Source organism: Dunckerocampus dactyliophorus, chromosome 3 (genome assembly GCF_027744805.1).
Source record: "Dunckerocampus dactyliophorus isolate RoL2022-P2 chromosome 3, RoL_Ddac_1.1, whole genome shotgun sequence".
In the NCBI taxonomy this organism is placed as follows: Eukaryota; Metazoa; Chordata; class Actinopteri; order Syngnathiformes; family Syngnathidae; genus Dunckerocampus; species Dunckerocampus dactyliophorus.
In genome coordinates, this window is record NC_072821.1 from 2,335,919 (window position 1) to 2,356,617 (window position 20,699).

Below are 20,699 nucleotides of genomic sequence, written 5' to 3' on the forward strand. Positions count from 1 at the left end.
CTGGAGGAGAAAAGAAGGAAGAAACATTTGGAGATGAAGTAGAGAACCTGCAGAACACGGACTTAAGCCTTAAGACGTGGAGATGAATATGGGTCACCTTCAAAACACAGAATTGTAAGTGTAAATGATTCTGGATTTGCTCATCCTTCAATTAGTGTTTTAAATCTGCTTCTTAATGAGCGTAAAGGTGTTCTATGCTCTAACTTTCCAGCGATCAAGTCTGGTGCTTGCGTGTCTCGCTCAACATTACATATCATCTTATATTTGAATGCGTCTTCCGAATGCCTTAGATTTGTATTTTACTTTTTTTGGCCATTTGTATGCTTGAATATGTCAAATATGTGCATGTTTTTTACCAATAATAGGCCATATTCAATGACAAAACGACATGATTTATGAATCAATATGTTTTTGAAAACCAGTGAGAGAGTGAAGCAGAGAGGGATCACTAACTAATTTATCCCTTCAGAAAAAATACGCCTCTAAATTCATACAAAAAGCTGACCACAGCCTGCCATAGAAATCCCTAAGATTCCTCGTGTCATGACGCGTTACAAGGCGGTCTGTCAATTTGCATGTAGGACCTGACACAGCTTCACGTATGAAACACCATGGCTTGGCGTTCCAAGAGAGCAGATTGAAAAAGCTGGAGAAGAAGCCTGGTAAACAAGAATAACACTGCCAGCACTGAGGGGGCTGAAAACCTATCAAAGCATAACCTATCATGTTCTTCTAATTAGCCTGTGCCTTCCAGAAGCCTCAGCAGCGGCCACCATAAAACACGCCTCGTTTAATATTCCGCCATTGCGCCATTTTCATTACAACAATGACAGTTAACAAAAGATTTTCATTTGCGCGGCTTAAAAGGATAGCACGTTGCTTCTAATAAGGCACGCCAAGAAATAACTAACACAGACGTTGCTTTCTTGCTGCATGCGTGCGCTCGCTCACCAGGGGTCACCGAGCAGCTGACACTGCGATCGAAGCAAGATGGAAAATGCATGAGGTCATATCAATAACTAACTGAACTCTGAATCATCTAGTTAAGGACGTAACTCACCCACAGAGCTCTCAAATGAATTAACCAACAAGCTAACTGGCTCAAGCTGGCTACCTAACTCAGCAACCAGTTAACTAGCCAGTAACCAGACCACTTATTACCTAACTAGAACATGTTCTCGTCACGCTATCTCATAAACTAAGTTCAAATTAACCAGGATGCTAACTGGGTCACTCAGTACCCAACTAATAACTACTGTAAATCACAAGTTGAGTTACGACAGACTAGCTCACAAACAAATTATTAACAAGCTAACTAGCTCACTAAGAACCTAACTAGCTGAAATTATGAATAACTGGTTTGGTTGAATAACTGACCATTTAGCCCACTAACTGCCTGACATGTACTTGGCTAACTAACAAGCTACCTTACAAATGAATTAAACCAAGAAGATAAATGTCTCACCAAAAAAAGCCAACGATCTCATTAACTAACTAACTCGCTAACTAACTTGTCGATCATTTCACTCGCCATCTTACAAGCTAACTAGCTTTTTTATGGGTTATTGCTTACAAATGGTGAAAGTGGTTAGCTTCATGACAAGTAAAAGTTATCTTGTTGTTTCGCTGGTGTGTGTGAGTGACAGGAAGAAGAGCTCTGATTTGCTTGGGGTGGAGTCATTTGGCGCCACTTGCACGTGTACGTCTGGATAGTCTGGATAGAGACAAGGTCATAGGCTGCAGTCGAAAATGATGCATTGAATAAATTATTGCTGTCAGGGGTTTGTTTCATTTGTGCACCTGGTTATCTCATGTTCAAGCACACAGCAGCCAAGGCCTGGCTTTCAATGCTGCTGTCCAATAAATCACCACAGAGGGAAATCAACAGAGCATGAATGCGCATTTACAAACAAGGCGTGCAATCATTATGTGAAATTAAGAGGCGCTTTGACGAGATCTCGTCTTCAGCAGAGGTCAGATGTGTCGGGCGTGAGGCGGCAGCGGCTGATTGGATTATTCTGCCATCGGAGCAGAAGCGGCGCCTGGCACAAGAATGTAATGTAAGAAAATCCCATGCGTAAGGCTTGATGAGATGATGCTAACGGCAAAGACGGAACGCCCTGGGACGGTAGGGAGAAGGAAAGAAAGGCGACATGCGTGCGTGAGGTTTCGTGACGACGTCTCATGTCAGCTCGTTGGCGATAAGAAGAAAATCAGCATGATAGTCACACAGCACGGCTCGTGAGGAAATCATGGGTGAACTGTCCAAACAATTGTGAGCATGTTGATACTTAAAGTGATCCCACCTCAGAGTTGGGATCAACCTCACGTATACGTTTCCCCCGTCGGTACGTGCTGCTGTTTTGGTTAGCAACAGCCATAGCGGGATAGATGGATTAGGGAGGCGTTTATTGATCTTAAGTGGATGACTCACACAGCAATGAATGACAACGTAATAAGCATGCCAGCCCAGTAGACTAGTACCTCAGTAGGTGCTGCTGTTTTGGTTAGCAACAATAGGGTAGATGGAAGGCTGGATAGATAAAGGAGGCGGTTATTGGTCTTAAGTGGATGACACACACAGCAATTAATTGGCACTTTTTTGCAGGACAAACTACCAAAAACTAAAAAGTAGCTCAGTAGGTGCTGCTGTTTTGGTTAGCAACAGGGACAGATAGGTCGATAGATGCATTAGGGAGCCATTTATTGGTCTTAAGTGGATGACACACCAATTTTCTACAGGAAAAAATGTAGTAAGCATGCTAGCCCAGTAGACCAGTACCTCAGTAGGTGCCGCTGTTTTGGTTAGCAACAGTAATAGATCGATGGATGGATAGATTGGGGAGGCATTTATTGGTCTTAAGTGGGACAAATAGATGGATTGAAAGAAGTGGATGACTCACACAGCAACTAATGAGCACTTTGTTGCGGAAAAACTTCTAAAAACGTAATATGCATGCCAGGCCAGTACCTCAGTAGGTGTTGCTGTTTTGGTTAGCAACAAGTTTATTGTAGATAGACAAATGGATTAGGAAGGCGTTTACTGGTCATAAGTGGATGACCCACACAGCAATTAATGTGCACTTTTTCAGGAAAAGCCACAGAAAACACTGTAATATGCATGACAGCCCAGTAGCTCAGTGGGTGCTGCTGTTTTGTTAAGCAATAGAGACAGACAGGTAAATAAATAGGTCTATGATGGATAGATTAGGGAGGCATTTATTGGGCTTATGACACACCAAGCTTTGTTGTGGAAAACGACTAAAACGCTGTAATATGCAGGCCAGGCCAGTACCTCAGTAGGTGCTGCTGTTTTGGTTAGCAACAGAGATTTATAGATAGCTCGATGGACAGACAGATTTGGGCACTTTTTTGCGGCAAAAAAAACCAACAAAAATGCGTGCCCAGCCAGTAGCAGAGTACCTAGACAGATTATAGCACTTGCACGGTCAGTAGGTGGCGATGCCACTTGGTAAAGAAACACCTGATCAACTGGGTTTGCCCCATTTCCTCAGAGGGCGCTTCCATGTGAGATGAGCCGTTGATTTGGAATCTCCCATCTTTTGCCAAAATCTCCTGCACACTCGCCATCTTCAATTAGCCGACGGACACGGACGCATATTCGTAGCCAGGAGAAGCTGTTGCTCACAATAAATGAGCCTGTCAATCAAAGCGCATCCCTGGGAGTCTCCGGTTTCCCCGTGCTAGGTGATTAATGGCATCAAGTGAGTGCATCCATGCGCCATGTGCAATTGATTATCTTTGGAATAATGCACCTCATCGGCCGCACCGAGAGAAGGCGTGGAATACACGCGGTAATTATGATGCTTGTTAGTATGCTAATGCTAATATGTGTTTAGCACAAAGTGAGTATCCCCAGCAGATCCACATCCATCACGGGAGCCCTACAGCAGGGAGGGCGGCCATTAATTACATCAACTAACAAGACAATAGTATTTGGATAGCACATTGAAGCAAGGGGAATTTTCAATTATATCTCTTACACATTTTTACTTTACTAGTTCTAGAGTGTTGGAAATAATGTAGTTCTACTGGAGCCACATACCACCAGGAAACGTTTTTAATTGGATTAAAATGTTTATTTTCCCACAATTGAGTTTGCCATGGTTCTAGACAAGAACAGAAAACAGCATTCAGTAATAAAGTATCAAAGGTATTCAACTTCAAATCAGCTGAGGTCACACGACAGCAAATGAACAAAACAACAAACAAGGTATCACATCAGCACATTGTAGATGTCACCTACATTGATGTGGCCTCAAGAGACGCATGGCATCTGCCTGGAACCAAGGACAAAGGACGATTGGGAGCCTGGACGGCCCCTTTATAGGAGGCATCCCAGGAAGTGGGCGGGTCCCACTGAGACTGGTGCTGGGGATCTAAATGTTGAGTGCCTCCCTCTGGAGAGGAGGGGAAGTGCAGGGAATGAGTTTCTGACATAGAGAAACAGATATATACAGTAGATATATAGATGACAGTTGTTAGCACCTACAAGGAAATGGTTCTCATAAAGTTCCACTTTGAGACATGTTTGGGCCATGTGAAGCATCCCTAAAGCAAAGCAAGTTGAGGGACGGCGTCCTGTAAAAGGACACGCCACTGACCTCTGCAAAAACATGCCAACATCCCACTGGCATGTGTGGAAATTTATGATATTGCTTGTTTTTTTTCCACCTCTCGCACTGCTGCTCCTACTTGTTTTTTTTTCTTTTACTGAGAGCCTGGTCATAGACGGAATAAGTGCGGCCCCTGGCTGGGCCTCATAAACCTCCCCCGCGGTGACGACGCATCTTTTGACAGAAAGGCCCAATCAAAGCGGCAATGGGACAGCGAAGATGTTGCAGGCTTGTGAGTTACTGCCGGCTTCACAGTGTTGTTTTAATGGGGCTCCAAGCGACGCCTATAAAACACTGCGGGGCTCTGTTGGCTGCATTCACTGGCATGTGCGAGACCATGGCTGCCTCTCAAATTGTATAGCTGCGAGAGACTAGCATCTTCTCATAGCAAGCTTATTAACGCTCCAAAACTGCACTTTTTGGGGTATTTTTGCCCATCATCCACAATTCATGAACACACGTATTTTTCTTTTCTGTGCCTTAAGATATAAAAACAAAAAGAGGCAGCTAAAAATGTACATAATAAGTTGCAAATATTCCGCCTATAAAACCTTCTGAAAAAAAACTCAAAAAAGAGCCAACATTTACAGTACACAAAGTGACCTGCATATTAACCAAGCTATAATGACGTTGTTATTGGTATTAACATTGTTATGCCGAAGAACTACTTGACTGGCGTAGTGACGCCTTGCCACGCCACAGCGGCTAGCTGCTAGCTTCACCGCACACTCACTCACAATGCCTCAGGACACTATCGAAAGGTAACGCTACACATTGGTGCTGCCGCCACGGCTGCTGTGTTTTTGTTTGACTTTGGAAATGTTCAAGCCGTGGCATGGCTACTTCGCTGTTTTGGGAACCCATCCCCCGCGATAAACGAGCGAACACTGTAACCCTTTATTTGTGTTGTTTATGTTGTGGTATAGTTGTTGAGATATTTGAGCTGTCACAAAAGCAAAAAACAGTTGTGTCAAAATGAAAGTTATCCTTGAAATATATCTTTTCACAAAAAGCTGGTTGTCTCCCTTTTCTAGTTGGGAACCGATATTTGCCTGAAACTTACCTGTGTTCTATTGCTGATTACTAAAGAATGGAAAAAGGTGGAAACACACTTTTTTTTCTGATGAAAGATGAGTGTCTAACATTGCTTTTGGCAGCTTCCATGTTTATATAGCATTAGAACACTTGAAAGATCAGTCAAAATTGTCTAAAATGGCCAGTACTGGAGGGCTTGTCTTTTGAAAAATGGCTGGGATTGATTGAGTTAATATTCTCCTAAAATTGTGACTTTTTTCCTCGTTAGAATATTTTTTTTCTCTAAATATTTTGACTTTATTGTAAAATTAGTTGTTTGTTCCATTTTTCCAACTTTGTTGTTGTAAATGTTCTTCTCGCAGTAATGGCTTTATTCCCATCCATCCATTTTCTATGCCGCTTATCCTCCTTAGGGTTGCGGGCTATGCTGGAGCCTATCCCAGCTGACTTGGGGCGAAGGGCGGGGTACACCCTGGACATAGAGACCAACAACCATTCACATCACATTCATACCTATGGACAATTTAGAGTCGCCAATTAACCTAACATGCATGTTTTTGGAATGTGGGAGGAAACCGGAGTGCCCACACAGAGATGCCCAACGGAGATTCGAATCAGCAGATTCGATCTCCTGACTGTGTGGCCAATATGGTAACCACTAGACCACCGCGCGGCCGACTTTATTCCCATGAAATTGGATTATTATTATTATTATTATTATTATTATTATTATTATTGTTATTTTCCAAAATAACAAGTTTGTTTTGTTTGTTTTTCATATTCCGACTTTTGACCCTTTTTGTGCTCCTAAAATGAAATTTTTTCTCAATTATGTTATGCTCATAAAGTTACGACTTCTTTCTTTCTTATTAGATTTGAACTTTTTCCTCTTCTGCAGATTTTTCCATTTTAGCTGTTGTTTTTTATAGGTTTCCCGCAATGGGCCCCCGGTCGCACTTTGGACACCCCTGCCCTAATAGATGCCTGGTGCTCACTGCCGTTGAGTAAATGCTCTCAGGCACGACTGCATATAAGAAAATATGACACTGAAAGTATTGTTACTTTAATGAGGCCTTCATAATGACATCTGCATGATTTCGCATTCATTTGCTGCTGTTCATTTTCATCTCATTTTGTCTCATTTTTCCTGTGGTCCCTAAACGCAGCACCAATATACTGGGGAGGGTGAAGGTGTTAATGCAGCTGAAAAATGGCCTGGAATGAATGAGATCTATTTTGCTGCTAAGTAGACACATTGAATTAAGACTTCATTTCCAGCACTGCTCAAAGAACAACTGTCTTCCATTTTCTACGCCGCTTTATTACCAGATTCAATTAGCCGACACAAATTCAATTTGAAAATCAGCGGCTACGCTTAATCAACTTACCTGCACGCCGTTCGGAGGGATTCATGATTTCTCCCGCAGCCATATAATAATAAAAAAAGAACAAAACTTCCTTAGAGCACTTTCTTCATTCTGACCTTCAAGCTTGGCCGATTTAAGTCTTTTTTCTTCTCATTTAAGTTCTGCTTTTAGGTCTTCCCTGGCCATTTGCTCCACTCCAGTTGACTCTTGTGGCACGGCGTTGCGTGAAATGAGCATGTGACCTCACTCATCCTAATTTCCTGGTGCTTAGCTCCTCTGAAGTGAAAAGGGAAAAAAATTCCAAATAAAGCCACTATGATACACGTCACAATAGAAAGGTTTATCTCCATTGCTCGTAGCCACAGTGACTTGCTACTGAAAACATCTGTACCGATGTTTTAAGTAGCATTTTCACATTTGTAGCTGTCATGCAAGTGTAAAAATAAGAAAAAATAATTTGTCCACGCCCAAAAGGTAACAATAGCCCACACATTGCAAAAACTAAGATTAAACATCTGAAATGAATACAATAGACACAGTATACGCACTTATAAGTACAAGCATCTGTTTTTAAAAATGTAATTTCATTATTTATTTTTGGAGGTTTCAGTTATGTTACTGTATATTAGGTTTATAATTATATGCACTATTTTAGAAATATTTAGTTATTCTTTTTAAAATGTTAAATATATGTATATATATATATATGTTTTAGTTTTTTACACTAAACATACACTGCAAAAAACTGAAATATAAGCTAAGATTAAATAGCTGAAATGAAGATAATAATCAAATGCACTTCTGCCACCTTGTGGCCGTTTTTATGGCTTCAAATTGCTGTGAAGTGAAACGCATCAGTGGAGGGTTGCGTCATCACTTCTTTTTGCCTCTTGTGCAACGAAGCGTGAAAGACGTATGCATACATTGTGGGGATTGGGCACTGGTGGTTTCTTGGTGGTATATACTGTACGTGTACTGTATATACGTCTTTGGTATTGAATGAGTTCATTTCTGAAATAATGCGCTACAACGAGGGGGCGTCAATCGAATCGCGACAATGTGAGGGACGACTGTATGTATAGTTATAAGCAAAATAATCTTCCCACAGTAAAAAAATAATAATTAAAAAAAGACATGAATCAAGTAATATGGCATTTTGGGAGCAAGCACGGTACCCTTGGCCTAGCGTGGGTACGCTCTTATTCATTTGAAGAACTGGCCTTATACTGTATAGCCTGCCATAAAGTTATTGCTCTGGTATCCTTGCACTTTTATGATTTATGGTTCCCGATTAGAATCCTTATTTGATTCAAGTCTTCATTGCACATGGATTCAAATCGAGTGTGTCGGAGATGAAAGAGCATGCGATTCAGTCCAGCCAGCTAGTAGGCGAACTAATTGAAATTCTGCATTTTAATTCTGCATAAATGCCAACCTCACAGCCTGGCAGGATATTGAAATAAATCAGTCGTTAATATACAGAATCCAGCCATCTCCAGACTAGAAGATCACCTATCGTGGGCCCCCCCTCTGCTGACGACGGAGGAGCCTGTTTTGCATGTGTGTGTCACCGCAGTGTGATGAAAGCGTGGCATTGACAAATAGTCTCATAGCAGCGAATCATCGGATTGGTTGTGGCTACTTAACGCTGTTGTCACGATATTATGAATAATACTTAATACTTACTTGAGTGTTTGTCACCGCCGATGCAAAGTGACACGGTGGCAAACACCTCATTTACTTGCAAACCACTGCAAAAATGCGTCATATTACATTACTTCTCCCAATCTTTTTTTTTTTATATTTACTTTGTATTTTATTTATTATTAAGATTATTAACAACAGTGGACTCACAAGAATTTCATAGTCAATGTAAGTTGTTCAGTTAAATTATTATTAGAAACGTGAAAGTGAAAGTGAAAGTAATTGATTTTTTTAATAAAACAGTTAGCTCTAATGTTAACATGCTCTTTTACCCAACATCTTTTAAAAATATTTATTGTAATTTGTATTTTACTTTAATATTATGAATATTTTCACAACGAAATAAAAAGTAATTTACTAATCACTGTAACTTCTTCAGCTAAGTTATTATTAGAACAATAAACAATAATATATTAAATTGATACATTTAATGTTTCACAAATGTATGATTTTTTTGCATAAAAGTGTCTTTTTTAAAATTACATATTAAGTTAATACATTTGTGAAACATTACATGTTATTTTTCATAAAATTATTGTATTTTATAATATAACTAATATAATAAAGTACATAATAATTCATAACAATGTATAATGAAAATAAAAATAATTATTTAAGGTCCACACTGGAAAGAAAAAAAAATCTGAAATTTTGAGAATAGTCAGAAATTTACGAAGAAAAAAGTCCTAAATTCACGAGAATAAAGTTGGAAATTTACGAGAAAAAAAGTTATGTGTGCATCGCTCTTTCTTCAGGCAAGTTTTTATTTATTACGTGGCAGGTGAGCACTGATTTTCCGCCTTCCTTACCCCGCCCCGCCCACATTCCCAAGGCCAACGGCCACACAAGTCCCCCCTTTTCATAGCTGTGTCAGGCAAGGCCAGTAACATAAAGTTACCATTTTTTTCTCGTAAATTGACGACTTTGTTCTCGAAATCTCAGATTATTTAAATACACTTTCCTAACAGGCATTGCCTGAGACAGCTATGAAAAGGGGTTACTCGTGTGACCGTTGGCCTTGGGCAAAGTATTACGACATTTTGTCTTGTAAATTTACAACAAAAAGATTGTACATTTACGACTTTATTCTCGAAATCTCAAATTGTTCTTTTTTCACTGCGGCCCTAATAGTCCATTGTAAGGGTGAGACCTGCAGGTCTGCTTGAAAAAAATCCAAAATTGTGTGTAAAAAAAAAAGAAAAGTGTATGCATAATAAGTGTATTGCAGAGGAGTAATGTTATCAGAGGAGTGGCGCGTCATTGGGACCATCAGCCTTAATGCATTTATGGTGTTATACATCAGCACCAGTCACCTCCTTCTGTTATGAATACATCACAACAGGCTATTATGCTAATGTGCTCTCTGCAGGGGGGAGACTCGCCGCGCGGCATAACTTAATAATAATGTGACGCTTATTCCTTCCACTGTGATCACTGAACACACCGCTGCCCCACAGGTTTGCATTTTGATCAGGCCCAAGCGCAAACGCTAATAATAAGCATCAGCAAATAGTATTTATTCTGGGACCATCGGATTTGCTTGTGTCAACAGCATAAAAATATCCATTAGGGCGTTTGTCAAATTAAATATGTCATGTAAACGTCCTTTAATTGAAGTTAATCATAGATGGATGGATGGCTGCTGTGTTTGATTAGCGAGTCATTTAGCGTGATTTAAAAGCTCGGCTGATTGAGGTCAGTTTCTCATCAGGATTCGACTCATTTTTCAAGGGGTCCTATCCTGCTTGTTTCAGGAGATTTTAAAATGGGGGCGCTATATTGTAAATATTACTTTAATAAAACACTCTAACTGTCAAGTTGCCTACGGGGTAAATCTGCTTCCTCCCCAACCACGCCTACTCTGTTGTGATTGGTCAGAGGTCCGGGGTTGGTATTTATGAACTTTATTATTATACATTTTTCATCATTTGTTTCACCTATTAGAAAATATTAATATGCTAAACACAGAAAGTGAACAAACTACCAATAATTTCTGCGACATGGACAAGGGGTAGGATTGAATAAGTTCTGCTTCTTCCTTCTCCTTTTCGGACATGTACAATTGTGCAAGTATGTTGTTAAAGACAAACTGCAATAATCCCTCGTTTATTGCGATTAATTGGCTCTGGATCCGACTGTGACAAGTGAATTTTCACAAAATAAGATTCCTTATTTATGAATTGAATATTTTTGGAGTTAAGAGCATAGAAAACCTGTTTACGATGTTCTAAATGCAGTTTTTAACATTATTAGAGCCCTCTAGACATGAAATGACACCCCTGTGGTCGCCTTTACACTTGTATTACCCAATATAATAGACAATATTTTTGTAGTTAGAGCATAGAAATCCTGTTCAGGACCTTCTGAATGTGGTTTTTAACATTATTAGAGCCCTATAGACATGAAATAACACCCCTATAGTCACATTGACACTTGTATTATCCAATATAGTACACACAATTAGTGAAAATAAGACATAAATTAGGGCCGCACGGTGGTCTAGTGGTTAGCACGTTGGCCAACACAGTAACAGCCTGGAGATCGGGAAGACCTGGGTTTGATTCTCCCTTGGGCATTTCTGTGTGGAGTTTGCATGTTCTCCCCGTGTGCGCGTGGGTTTTCTCCGGGTACTCCGGCTTCCTCCCACATTCCAAAAACATGCACGTTAATTGGCGACTCTAAATTGCCCATAGGTATGAATGTGAGTGTGTCGCCCGAAGTCAGCTGGGATAGGCTCCAGCATGCCCCCGCGACCCTAATGAGGAAGAAGCGGTATAGAAAATGGATGGATGGATGGAAGACATAAATTAGACTGTAAATGTGTCCCGGTGCCAGGGGAGCTGAGTAGGGGGGCGTCGGGTGTTCAGAATTGAGTTTCAGCTTGGCCACAACAGTAGCCCGTGTTAGGGATTATTGCGCCTGTTGTGAGATCATTCTAACCTGAAATAAAAGCCTGTTGTTTCGGTGCTCGTTTGTCTCACTGGACATTTGCAGTAGCATTACGGGCATCACAGCATCTTTCAATGCATCTTCTGAATGCCTTATATTTGTATTTTAGTTCATTAGCCATTTTTATTCTTGAAAATGCTTAATTTAGGCAAAAAAAAAATTAAAATTGTCTTACATATGCCTTTTTTAAGCCACATTCAACCAGGGAACAGCATGATTTATTGATATATTTTTGGAAAACCGTGATAGAGTGAAGCCGTGGAATTCACAGCGCATAGAGGCGAGGGATTGCTGCAAATCATTCCCAATGTGCATGATTGAGTGACACATTTTGTTTTCTTTATCAAGCCAAGAAAAGTACCTAATAAAAGTTTGATCAACCATTTTCATGGCGGTGTTCGCCTCGGCCCTGGCCCAGCACGTTGTCTCCTGCGACATTTGTTTTTTGTGTGTTATTATTTGGAGCTTGATTGAACGGAATTGGTTTCTGTTAGGGGAACGGGATGGCGGAGTCCGGATGATGCGGGAAGGTCCGTGCGGTTGTGAGAGACCCTTTTATTAGGACGGGTTCACAGTTAAATATTTACAATGAGCAATTTATCATGTGTGTTTTACTTTATGCATGAATTGCATTGAATCCTCAGTTGGCTGTCTTGCAATGTTGGTTGTTAGCATTGTTGTATTGTTGATAACTTGTTCGGCTTATAGTGATGCTATCTTGGTCAGTTTGTTAGGTGCTGAGGTTTTTCATGGCCTCTCCTTTCAGACGGTCTTTCTTGGTTAAAGCAAGAACCCAACATGACACCAAAGGTACCATCCGCACGTGTCAGCAGCTGTGCCTGATGCACCCCACCTTGACTTTCCATCATTCGGACCATTGTTGATTCATTAGCAAGGTTAACGCTTCATTCGATCAAATAAAAATCCCCTGATGTTTTATTTAGCGCCGGTTGTATAATTCATGGAAAAAGTAGGACAATGAGATGAAAGGCAAAACAATGGCCTACATTCAGGTCTTTGTCTCTTGGTCGTCTTCTGTGAGCAAAGTGACAAAATGAAAGTTGATTTGTTTTCTTTTCTTCGTCTCACCTGACAGTCCCAACACGCCCTCACACTTCCCACATTGATTCTGGTGTGTCTTGCCCGAGGCCAGGTGAGGAGTGCAGGGGGATTCAAAGCGGCTCTGGGGGGGGGCAGGGGCCAAGGGCGTGTTGCCCACACAGCTCACCAGAGCACGGGGTTTGCAGGAGCTGCATTAATTAGCACGTCGGGGGGCCCCTTTTCGGAGGAGGAAGTGTCTGCCGGTCTTGAGATGGTCTTGTGGGAGGGAGAGAGTGGGAGACTCTTGAGGTTCTTGTCGTTCATGGAGTGCAAGGTTAAGTTGTCTTCTTCTTGCCACCCTGACACTGACACACACACACACATTCACATCACATACATGTTACATATACTGAAGCCTTTTTCACAGACCATGCAAATTAAAATGAAATGTCCAAAGAAATAACCTGGAAGTGAATATTGTGGTTTCATAGTCGTCCTTCTGCAAGTTTTATTTGGTAACTGTACTTAGAAGCTCATCACAGGCCAAACTTAGGACATTTCTTCTTTCTCGTAGTCAACGGTTTAGTTTGAGCTGGCTTTATTATTGGAACCTGATTGTTGAACCTGGCTGGGTACATTGTCGGCGTTGGCAGCCATGCCTGCAGTCTACGTATCGTATATACAAGTAAACCCAAAGTACAGCATCACACGTCCCATAAGAGTTTTTGAAAGACATATTTTCAACTTTTGTAAATAAACAGAGTACATCAACAAAAGTGGGAAAACTGCCCATTTCACATACATGGAGTGAAAATGAAAAAAAAAAGCATTATTAGACATCTTCCGATGCCCTGCACACGCACACGCACACACACGCACGCACACGCACGCACACACACACACACACAAACACACGCACACGCACTGCTTTGATTATTAATATTGTCACATTTGCTGCTGTGATTGTTTGTGATATTGTTAATACATTTTATTTACTGAGCGCTTTTTGTTGTTGTTTTAAATATATTTCAACACTTTCCATATATTTTTAAATAAGGTAATGTGAATCAACGTGCGTGGAATGTTGTTTAATCATTTAATTTAGGCTGTGTTTTCTAAAATATATACTAACATTTATATTATATTGTTAATTAATGTAATTTAAAGTGAGGTCATTTTAAATGTATGACCATTTTTAATAAATATTTTTTAATGCTTGAATTTTTTTTAAATATATATGAACCTTTTAATATATTTGTAAAATAATGTGTGTCAGGGTGGGGTTGTTTTAAATCCATCCATCCATCCATTTTTTATACCGCTTCTTCCTCATCAGGGTCGCGGGGCCATGCTGGAGCCTATCCCAGCTGACTTCGGGCGACAGGCGGGGTACACCCTGGACTGGTTGTTTTAAATATATACTGTCATTTGTAATGTTTTTAAAAAATAATAGAATTAAGGTTGTGGTTATTTCAAATTTCAATTTTTCTAAATGAATAATTTTAGGTTAATGCTTATTTAATTGTATATAAACATTTATAATATTATTTAAATACATAAAATTAGTTAGGGGCTATTGTAAATATGCAATTTAAACATATACTAATGCCATTTTTAATATATTTTAATATCTGTTTTAAGCTGGTGTTCATTAAAATATACAGTATGCTTTATTAATATTTTAGCATATTTCTGACATTTATTCTAGGATGGGGCAATTTTAAAAATATATTTTCACTTTTAATGTCTTGCATTTTTTTATGTATTACTGTATTGCAGTAATTTAAATTAGGATGGGGTCATTTTAAATCTATGCTGAATTATTTTTTAAAGAATACATATTAGGTCAGAGTTGTTTTAAACAAGCGCACAATAAACTTTTCTTCTCTCTCTCTTGCACGACAATTAATAACATGTTTAATACTTTTTAAAAATACGTAATTTAGGGTGGAGTTGTTTTTGACATGCACAGTCGTCCCTCGTTTATGGCGGTTAATTGGTTCCAGACCCGACCCGAAATGAATTTCCACGATATAGGATTTAATGTTAAGAAATGGAATATTTTCAGAGTTAGAGCATAGAAAACCATTTGGTGACAGACTAAATACGGTTTTAACATTATTAGAGCCCTGTGCACATGAAATAACACATTTATAGGCATCTTTATGCTCCTGTTTATTGTTTACACCCAATTGCATAACTATTATGCTACTGGGACTCTCGACGGGCGCAAGCTAGCGAGCTAACAATTTGTTTCTTCTAAACTTATGAAAGGGTTTCAGTCGGAGTGGGAAGAAAACAAAGTAAGAAGCCACAAACTTACCACTTCCACACAGAATGGGAGGAGAACCTTTTTCACTCTGCAGCCATGGCTGGCTACATCGAGTGCAAGGTAGGCTAATGTAATAAGGATGGATGTCTCGTCCGTGTAACATTACTGCTGCCTAGTGGCCAGAATACTACCTACTGTATCACTCCTATTTCAATATGTTTTGACTAATAATAGACTATAGTCTACCACGAACAGGATCAATAAATTAATTACGGAAAGCCGCCATATTGCGATGGACGACTGTACTGACATTTTTAATATATCTGTAAACATGATAGGTTTGAAGATTTACTAATAGTATACGTATGTAAGTTATTTGTGTAATATCAGCTGACTGTAAGGCCATATCACAGGAGTCATTGTTGCGTAGATGTTTTTAGACTCTACACTTGACCATGAAGCACTTTAGCATCAGCGAGGCGACACGTTTGAGTTTGATGAAAAATATTAGACGTGGCTTCCCATGGTCATACAAATAAACCGTCAAGGTCTGAGCTCTGGACTGTTCCTGTTTCCTCACGTTTCGCTTTCCTTTCTGTGTGCTTGCATGGCCGCTTCATCATGTCGTCGTGACTCACATGTTGGCCCTTTAGGGGGTCATGAACAACTTTATTCTGAAGGGTATGCTTGGCAGCAGGAGTTAACAGGTTGTTTATCTGGTCAAAGAAAGCACTTTTTTTTGGCCTTTTTCACTGTTAAATATTTGAAGCGTAAGCAACCACAAGCAACCACAGTGAGGGACGACTGTACTGACAATTTAGTATGCATTGGTGTGAAAAAGTGTTTGCCCCCTTCCTGATTTCTTATATTTTTGCATGTTTGTCACGCTTAAATGTTTCAGATCATCCAACAAATGTAAATATTAGTCAAGGACAACACAACTGAACACAAAATCCAGTTTTTTAAATGAAACTTTTTATTATTAAGGGAGGGAAAAAAAATCCAAAGCTACATGGTCCTGTGTGGGAAAGTGTTGGCCCCCTGAAGCTAACAACTGCAATCAAGCATTTGTGATAACTTGCAATGAGTCTTTTTCAGCGCTGCGGAGGAATTTTGGCCCATTCATCTTTGCAGAATTGTTGTCATTCAGCCACATTGGAGGGTTTTCCAGCATGAAGTGACTTTTTAAGGTCATGCCACAGCATCTCAATAGGATTCAGGTCAGGACTTGGACTAGGCCACTCCAAAGTCTTCATATTGTTTTTCTTCAGCCATTCAGAGGTGGACTTGCTGGTGTGTTTTGGATCATTGTCCTGCTGCAGAACCCAAGCTGGTTTCAGCTTGAGGTCACCAACAGATGGCCGGATATTCTTCTTCAGCATTTTTTGGTAGACAGCAGAATTCATGTTTCCATTTATCACAGCAGGTCTTCCAGGTCCTGAAGCAGCAAAACAGCCCCCGACCATCACACTACCACCACCATATTTTACTGTTGGTATGATGTTCTTTTTCTAGAATGCTGCATTACTTTTATGGCAGATGTAACACACACCTTCCAAAAAGTTCAGCTTTTGTCTCGTTAGACCACAGAGTATTTTCCCAAAGGTCTTGGGGATCATCAAGATGTTTTCTGTCAAAATCGAGACAAGCCTTAATGTTCTTTTTGTTCAGCAGTGGTTTTGGTCTTGGAACTCCTGGACTCCGTTTTTGCCCAGTGTCTTTCTTATTGTGGAGTCATGAACACTGACCTTAACTGAGGCAAGTGAGGCCTGCAGTTCTTTGGATGTTGGTGTGGGGTCTTTTGTGACCTCTTGGATGAGTCGTCCCTGCGCTGTTGGGGTCATTTTGGTTGGCCGGCCACTCCTGGGAAGCTTCACCGACATTCCATGTTTTTGCCATTTGTGGATAATGGCTCTCGCTGTGGTTCGCTGGAGTCCCAAAGCTTTAGAAATGGCTTTACTTTTCCACACTGATAGATCTCAATTCATCTCTTTTTTTTAACAGGGGGGCAATCACTTTTTCACACAGGGCCATGTAGGTTTGATTATTTGATTATTTTTCTCCCTTTAATAACAAAACGTTTTATTTAAAAACTGCATTTTGTGTTCAGTTGTCATTGACTAATATTTCAGTTTGTTTGATGATCTGAAACATAGAAGTGTAGCAAATACAAACAAAACAAGAAATCAGGAAGGGGGCACCAGGAAGGGGGCACCACTGTATCTGTAAACCTATCCTAGGTTTGGGTTCATGTGAATATGTACTAACAATATATCGTACATTATTTGTGTTATATCAGCCACATTTTCAGCTGACTCCATTTCACAGGAGTCAGTGCTGCGTAGATGTTTTTCGACTCTCCACTTGACCATGAAGCACTTTAGCATCAGCGAGGTGGCACATTTGAGTCTGATGAAAAATATTAGACGTGGCTTCCCATGGTCATACAAATAAACAGTGGAGACCTGAGCTCGGGTTGTAACTGTTTCTTCTCTTTTCTCTCTTTCTGTCTGTCTGCTTGCACGGCCGCTCCGTCATGTCGTCGTGACTCCCGGCAGGTAAGTGCATTCTTTTGCTTCTCCAGCGGTGAGATGCTAACAAAATCACACGTGCGTGTGTTCTGACACAAGCTGCAGCTATGTAGGCCACAGCATACTGCTGCTGCATGATTGTTTAATGTGTGCAGGCTTTGAAATGACAATGAGCTGTGTTGTGATTTGAGGGAAGGAGATAAAAAAAACAAAAAAAACAAGGGAAAATCATAAAACAGGTTGCGAATGAGTTCCACAAGGTTGTTTGTTCGCGGAGAAAATGCATAATAGATATGCAAAATACATCCCTGTGCACCGTGCAGCACAGTGGAGAACATTTGAGGGAAGGAAATGGGTAGCGTGCTTACTTTCATCTGTTGAAAAGATCAAGGCTATTGTCTGCTCCCCCAGGACGGAGTCGACTCTTTGGAGGACATTTTTTGTGAATTGTTGGTGGTTTGTGTGAGTTGCGCTGGTGGTGTAACGAATGTGTTGATGGGGAGATACTTTGGAGGAAGGCAGCTAGGAAACTCGTACATGTTGCTGTCAGCGTATTGTCATATGAATCCATTGTGTCTGCCAGCAGCCTACAAAGCAGTTTAGATTTCACCAAAAGCTTCAAAAATATACTGCTAAAGCGCATCGTTGTCACACAGACGCAGGGGGAGGGAGCGGAGCAGAGACACAGCACTCCCAGCGCATTTTCTCTTTCATATGTCATTTCTGCATTTTTCTGCAATGACCGATGGCCTGCACACTTGTTGTGGTTGGTTGTGGCATAAGGCAACACCTGACGGGATGACCACTTTGACACCAGTGGCGCCCCCTCTGGTTGGAAGTTTTTAACTGTCATAACTACCTTCAACACGGTCGGCTCCAGTTTTTTTTATGGCGGGTTCGGTTGCCATGTCTGTGACTGCGTATGCATCAACTCAGATGGCGCCCCCTACTGGATAAGTAGTATGAATGTCAAAATTGCGCTCGAAATGTCACAATTTCCTTTAAAAACAAAACACAGCAATCCCTCGTTTGTCATGGTTATTTGGTCCCAGACCCGGTCGTGATAAGTGAATTTGTGCCGAGTAGAATTCCTCATTGATAATGGAATATTTTCATACTTACTTACTTTCTTACTTACTTACATGACCTTCTAAATACGTTTTTTAACATTATTAGAGCCCTCTAGACATGAAGTACTGTAACACCTCTGTAGTCACCTTTACATGCGTACTACCCAATATAGTAGACATAATAAGAGAAAATAAGCCATTTAAGATAAAAATAAGACTTGTGCTCGTGTGTGTTGCTGTAAATGTGTTCCTGTGCTAGGAGGGGAGCTGAGGGGTGGGCGGACAGGACGTGACGTCTGGGATTCAGAGTTGAGTTTCAGTTTGGTGTGGGTTATGGCCGCAACAGTAGCTCGTGTTAAGGATTATTGTGCCTGTTGTGAGATCATTCAAACCTGCAATAAAAGCCTGTTGTTCCGGCGATCAAGTTTGGTGTTTGTGTGTCTCACCGAACATTAAAGTAACATTAGTGACACCTAGTGACCAGTATAGAATACTACATATCATCACAATGTGTTTGAATGCCGTATATTTGTATTTAAGTTTATTTAGCCTTTTTTATGCTTGGAAATGCTGGATTTAGGCAAAAAATATGTAAATTTTGCTTTTTTAAAACTTACAAGAGGCTGTATTCAAACACAAAGCAGCATCATTATTATATTTTTTCGAAAAAATGTGATAGTGAAGTAGCAGCAAAATTTGAAGCGCGAAGTGGCGAGGGAATACTGTACTCGCGTCGAGCTTTGCATCCCACGTGCCCATCTTTGCTGTCATTTTAACATTGTTTAACAACAGCGAAGCAAACGGCTTCATTATTGTACTGTTGTAACTTTTACCCACCCTAATTTATTTGTAATTTTGCTAAAATTGCATTTTTATTCTTGGTTTGGTTTGTTGGTCATCATTCTGACTTTTTTTGTATTACAGTTTAGTCTTTAATATTTCAACATTATGTTATTTCTGTTAATATTATGACTTATTCTCCTAATAGTTTTGTCTTTGGTCTCGTAAAATCACTGTTTCTTTTGTTGTTTTTTTTAGTTTTGAGGGCCAAGTCACAGGCTACTTTATGCATTTATACTTTATTCATTTGGGGCTTTACAGCAAACATACAGGGTTTGAGCCTTAGTAGCCACCCCTGACTTTGTAAAAATAAATAAATAAACAAGAACTTTGTCCAACATTGTCATTATTAGACTACCAGATGGAGAATCTTGATGCATATCATGAATGTATCGGACATGGGGGAATAAATTGTGGTCGTCAACCGGCAAACATTTCCTGTCTTTCCATTACGACTACTTTTTAGCAGCCTCCTGCAATGAATTGTCTTGAGTTCCAAAGGTCCAGCATGTCTTTTTTCTCCAGCCAACAACAAAAAAATGAGATTTGTCGGACACAAAGTGGCTTCAAAAGTAATTTGGTGCACCATTGTGGAGTGGTGAACGCAGGCCGATGCACCGCTCTGTTGCTGTGTGATGTCCTTCCAGCCCGTCATCCTTTTGAATCCCGCCCTTAACACCCGCATCCCCACATCTCACTTGTTTATTCCATCCTTGGCGCCATCTGTGATTTTGACAGGGCAGCCACATGACACACGAGCTGCCAGCGTGTTGTCACCACATCTCTGTCACACCGGAGACTTCCGGCTTGTTTGCCACCGCCGCCGCCCGCTCGGCTTCCCATCTGATACTCCCAACCGGAGCGTTCGTCCCACGTGTATTCATGCCTATGCCAAGGGAATTTATGAAAAAGGTCACAATCCTTCACTTTTTCGTTGGCACAATGCAATAATACATACTTGTGATGCTTCTAATCCTGAACCACTGCACACAAAAGGGCGAAAATTACTCAAAAGATACACCCTTACTGTGTTGCCTGTGCTGCGCTGTTGTTACGCCCCAAAGCTTGAGCCCCATAAGTTGGATGGACAAAATTTGGCACACACCTTTAGGGGACTGACTAGCACATTTGTGTAAAATTTTGGCAAAAACATGGTCGCCATCAAGCGAAACGTCTTCAGAGGGGCGGGACTTAGCAACAAATTGTTCATAAGTCATTGACCATTTGTCTAAAGATTATAAAACGTATCTGTA

At 40.5% G+C, this 20,699-nt stretch overlaps 1 protein-coding gene across 2 annotated transcripts in view; it reads left to right on the forward strand.

Moving 5' to 3' along the window:
* The window catches only part of LOC129178816 (carbohydrate sulfotransferase 8-like), a 193,392-nt gene that overhangs the window by 87,003 nt on the left and 85,690 nt on the right, over nt 1-20,699 (forward strand). The window contains exon 1 of one of the 2 annotated variants that reach the window (XM_054771405.1): nt 14,539-15,125. The exons of the other annotated variant lie outside the window; for it this stretch is intronic. Within the exon in view, the coding sequence (XP_054627380.1) occupies nt 15,071-15,125 (55 nt within the window). The 5' untranslated portion in view covers nt 14,539-15,070. Of the gene's footprint in view, nt 1-14,538; nt 15,126-20,699 lie in introns of those variants that run through there. 2 annotated transcript variants of the gene reach the window in all.